The 5000-nt window shown below is 34.8% G+C and overlaps 1 protein-coding gene across 3 annotated transcripts in view; it reads left to right on the top strand.

The window, feature by feature from the left end:
• Positions 1-5000, top strand: part of Galt (Galactose-1-phosphate uridylyltransferase) — a 9117-nt gene that overhangs the window by 1797 nt on the left and 2320 nt on the right. The window contains exons 1-5 of one of the 3 annotated variants that reach the window (XM_027351015.2): positions 1-54; positions 2367-2562; positions 2897-3066; positions 3314-3519; positions 4890-4995. The exon at positions 1-54 is cut by the window's left edge and continues 125 nt beyond it. In XM_027351015.2, the coding sequence (XP_027206816.2) occupies positions 2544-2562; positions 2897-3066; positions 3314-3519; positions 4890-4995 (501 nt within the window). In that variant the 5' untranslated portion in view covers positions 1-54; positions 2367-2543. Of the gene's footprint in view, positions 55-87; positions 112-2366; positions 2563-2896; positions 3067-3313; positions 3520-4889; positions 4996-5000 lie in introns of those variants that run through there. The other 2 variants (XM_070133933.1, XM_027351016.2) reach the window with 2 other exon arrangements.

The following is a 5000-nucleotide window of genomic DNA, read 5'->3' as shown; positions in this document are numbered from 1 at the left end:
GTTCAACTCCGTTATATAAGAATTAAAGTTATCGGATCTGTCTCTATGTATGGGGTAAGTCTGCACTGTTCTGTCAATGAATGCGGAGAAATACCTCTCTGACCTGTACAGGTAAAAATGAGCACGAATTCATTTGGCCTTTCCAAATGAATGCTATTTACTTACTACTAAGTATGGAGAATAGGAAAGCACGAAAAATGTGAAAAATCTAATGTAACAGTTAGGAGCAATATTTGGAGCAACAACATATACCATAATATTTATATGCTTCCAAATATGCGTCCAGTAATGGTAATTTAAAGACCGTCAGTTAACAGCATGACTGCACCACCACATTGATTGTCAAGATTACCCTTACCTTTTAGATTTTCAAGAAAAAAATGGAAAGGAAAAAGAAAAAGACAGTCCAAGTACTTATTTTTTTCCGGACATATCGTAACAGGTAGGGGTTGAGGAGGTGGGAGGGGGGGGTGTTGTTGGCCTTTGCCAGAGGGCAAGGTGGGGAGGCTACTTCATCGGTTTTTGGAGACCTTTTCCAGGTTACTAGTTCTGTTGATATGCAATCGTTTTAGCTATTTCTAGCTTAATTTTATATTATGTGTTGTAGGTGTTTGATGTAGTAATATTATATTAATTGTAGTCAAAGTTGAAGAGTTGTAGTAGAAGTAAAAGTAGAAATAGTTGTGGTAGTACTAATAGCAGTAGCATGAATGGTTGTATTAGTAGTTGTAATAGTAGCAGAAGTAGTATTTATTATATTATGAAAATCTTTATGATAACTATTGTTATGATAATAATAGATACTATCATTATTGTTCCTATTATTTTTATCATTATTATTGTTATTATTATTATCATTATTATTGTTATTATTATTATTATCATTGTTATTTTATTTTTATTATCATTATTATTATTATTATTCCTCTTTCTGAAAGTAATGATTGTTTGATTATTATTATCATTATTATTGTTAATATTACAAAAATATTATCTGTTATTAAATTATTATAAATATTATCATGATTATTCCTCCTGCTCCTTCCTTCCTCCTCTTAATCATCATCATCTTCTTCTTCTTCTTCCTCCTCTTTCTCCTCCTCTTCCTCTTTTTTCTCCTTCTCTCTTCCTCTTCTTGTTCTCCCTTCTCCTCCTCCTCCTCCTCCTCCTCCTTCTCCTTTTTCTCCTTCTCTCTTCCTCTTCTTGTTCTCCCTTCTTCTCCTCCTCCTCCTCCTCCTTCTCTCCACCTCCTCCTTCTCTTTCTCTCCTCCCCCACCTCCTCCTCCTTATCTCCACCTTCTCTTTCTCTCCTCCTCCTCCTTCTCTTTTTTCTCCTCTCTCCACCTCCTCCTTCTCTCCTCCTCCTCCTCCTCCTTCTCCATCTCTCCTCCTCCTCCTCCTCCTCCTCCTCCTCCTCCTCCTCCTCCATCTCTCCACCTCCTGTTTCTCTCAAACTCCTCCTCCTACTCCTTTTCCTCCTCTTCCTCCTTCTTCTTTCTCTTCTACTTCTTTTCCCCCTCCTCCTCCTCCACCTCATCTTCCTCCACCTCCTCCACCTCCTCCTGCTCGTCCTCCTCCTCCTCCTCCTCCTCCTCCTCCTCCTCCTCCTCCTCCTCCTCCTCCTCCTCCTCCTCCTCCTCCCCCCCAACCCCCCACCTCTCTCTCTCTCTCTCTCTCTCTCTCTCTCTCTCTCTCTCTCTCTCTCTCTCTCTCTCTCTCTCTCTCTCTCTCTCTCTCTCTCTCTCTCTCTCTCTCTCTCTCTCTCTCTCCTTTTCTCCTCCTCCTCCTCTTCTTTTTCTCCTCCTCTCCTCCTCCTCCTTTATTTCCTCCTCCACCTCCTCTTCCTTCACCTCCTCATCCTTTTCATCTTCTTCCTCCTCCTCCTCCTTTTCATCTTCCTCCTCCTCCTTTTCTTCTTCCTCCTCCTCCTCCTTTTCTTCCTCCTCCTCCTCCATTCCTCTTTTCCCTCTCCCTCTCCCTCCCCCTCTTTACATTTTTACCCACTCAAGATAAGGTTTCTTATCTGTGGAGAAACCTTGACTTTTAGTAATCATAAATATAGTTTTGTTTCTTTTCAAGCAAAAATAATACTTTGTACCTCTTAATTGTGTCTCAGATTTTAGGTCAGAGGGAAAAGTACATTGTAATACCAGATTCATGAACAAACTATACTTATGTAGCTAGGTGATATATTTTTTCATTTTTTCTTTTCTCTTTGGCATTGTTGGTTGTATTAATTTATATGTTAGATTGGTATATAAAGTACTCAAAAGCCACACATCACATTTAGACTTCATGATATGTGTTATACATTAAGGAAATATACACCTACCTTGGATATTTGATTGATAAGTAATGTTTTTCAGATTTTATGACAGGTTCATGTGAGAAGATGCTGAATGACAGCTGGGCTGATTAGAGATAAGCATTAGTCAATAGTACTGCTAAGCTGAGGCTTCCTTTGCATCTGAGACACATTATAAGAGGGAAGAGACAAGCTGAACTTTTATATTTGGGCATCTTCCAAGCATATTTATTAAATCATGGCCTTTCAACCTACTGGTAAGTTATTAGATTAGGTTTATGTCATTCTGCAATATGAATTCTGAAATATGAACAAATATGTTTTTTAAGTATACTGTATTACAACCATTTTGTATATATTTTACTTCTCAGATTAGTTTTGGAAGATTCTAATAACGATTTTCAAAAAGTTTGCAGAGATCTTTATAATTGAGGCAATTGTGTATAAAGTTCTTTAAATTAGATTTTAATGCAATTACAATTGACTATCATTTGAGAAAATAGAATAAATACTTCTCTGTAAAAAAAAAATAATAATAAATAAGTAAATAAATACCAACAACTATTCTGTATTTCTATTAACTTTCATAAGAGCATCAGCACGTGAGGTTCAATCCCCTGCGAGGAGACTGGATTTTAGTGTCTCCCCATCGCATGAAGAGGCCCTGGGCAGGACAGGTTGAGAAGCCTGTTGGGGAGGACATACCAGCCCACGACCCAAAGAACCCTCTCTGCCCGGGTGTGGTGCGCCCAAATGGGGAGGTAAGATCATATGTAATAATGATGATAATTTTGATAATAATAATAAGTAGGAACAGTTTCTTGTGATGAGAGTTAGATTATAAATGTCTGTTTATATGGCTTCTAAAATTGAAATAGCTTATAGATTTATGTAATCAGAATGTTATGAATATTCTTATTATCATTATCTTCTTAAAAGTTGATATTAAGATATTTGATTTAAAATCCTCCCAAGAATCTCCCACACCTTCATCAACACTCTCAACAGGTCAATCCAAACTATGAGTCGACATTTGTTTTCACCAATGACTTCCCAGCCATGCTAGAGGAAGTGCCAGCACCTCAAGAGAGCAACGACCCTCTCTTCCAGTCAGCTCCAGCACGAGGCACCTGTCGGGTCATGTGCTTTCACCCAAAGTCAAACCTGACGCTCCCTCTCATGACCTGCCAGGAAATCAAGACTGTTATTGATGAGTGAGTTTATGCAATTTAAAAAATATATTGCTGTTTCTGTTGTTACTAGTACTGTTATTGTTATCTTTTACTTTTATCGTTTATTATTTATTATTGTTATTACTATTTCTGTTATCAGAGTTGGAAATTGTCATTGGTATTTTTAGACTCATAGATTGTTCTCTACTCATAATTTGATATATTACTGCATCCTCATAGGAAACGTCAGTGAGACTACCATCTTTCCCTCTAGCAGTACTTTTTTCAAATAATAATACCAACAGATAAGAAGCATCATTAGATAATACCATCAATCCTTTGTCAGCATCACTCACAATAGTTGCCATTATCTTTTAGGATCAGAATCAGGTACTGTCAGTAGTTTTGGGGCTGCTAACCTAGCCGTGACAGTAACTGCGTCTTCATTTATGACTGGAGAACAATTTTAAAGTAAAAGTACCAGCCCAACACAGATTATCATTATTATTATTACCTTCACGATTGTTGTTCATCTTCATATTGTTATTATTTTATTATTATCATAACTATTATTGTTGTTATTATTATTGCCGTTGTCATTCATATTGTTAATCTCCATTATTAATGTTATTATCAGTACCCTATTATTGTTATTGTTATTATTTTTTTTATTGTTTTTGTTATTATTATTACTATTACTACTACTATTATCACCATTATTATTATTATTATTATTATTATTATTATTATTATTATTATTATTATTATTATTATTATTATTATTATTTTCAAAGGTTATTTTTAATCTAATATTTACCAGTGTTCATGTGTATTCCATGAACATAAGGATGGTAAAGTTAAAATTGATTAAAAGATGATCAAAGGTAAAGGTATGAGGAATGAATATGATGATAGTAATAGATTATGATTGATGCTTTTGAAAGTGAAAGCCATTTATTTATATTTTCTATATACTTTGCAGATGGATAAAGTAACAAATTGTTTATCTTTTAATGAAAGTGTAGAAGGTTGTTAGATTGTTTTTTTTATATTCATATTATTGTTATATGATTATGATTATGATCATTATAATAATATCATTGTTGTTGTTATTACTATATGTAGTAGTAGTAGTAGTAGTAGTAGTAGTAGTAGTAGTAGATTATGATTATAATTCCATTTGTTACAATGGATTTTCTTTGCTGTAACATGCTGTCTGTGTAGTTTGCTTCTAAATTACCCTGTGTGCAAGGAATAGCTGGGGGTTACTATCCATTGGTAGTTTTATAATTATAATTATAATTATTATTTTAATTATTTTATTATTATTATTATAAGTAGTAGTAGTTTTCTTTTTCAGCTTCTTAATATTTTTTCCATGCATCATATTAAAGCATGATTTTTCCTTACAGATGGATAAAACAAATGTTGGATCTTGGGAAAAAATACACCTGGGTACAGATTTTTGAGAACAAAGGGGCTGTCATGGGATGTTCAAACCCACATCCACATTGTCAGGTAAA

The sequence above is a fragment of the Penaeus vannamei genome, chromosome 19 (genome assembly GCF_042767895.1).
Source record: "Penaeus vannamei isolate JL-2024 chromosome 19, ASM4276789v1, whole genome shotgun sequence".
In the NCBI taxonomy this organism is placed as follows: Eukaryota; Metazoa; Arthropoda; class Malacostraca; order Decapoda; family Penaeidae; genus Penaeus; species Penaeus vannamei.
The sequence above is the reverse complement of the archived record's forward strand: the minus strand, read 5'-3'. Positions and strand labels throughout refer to the sequence as shown.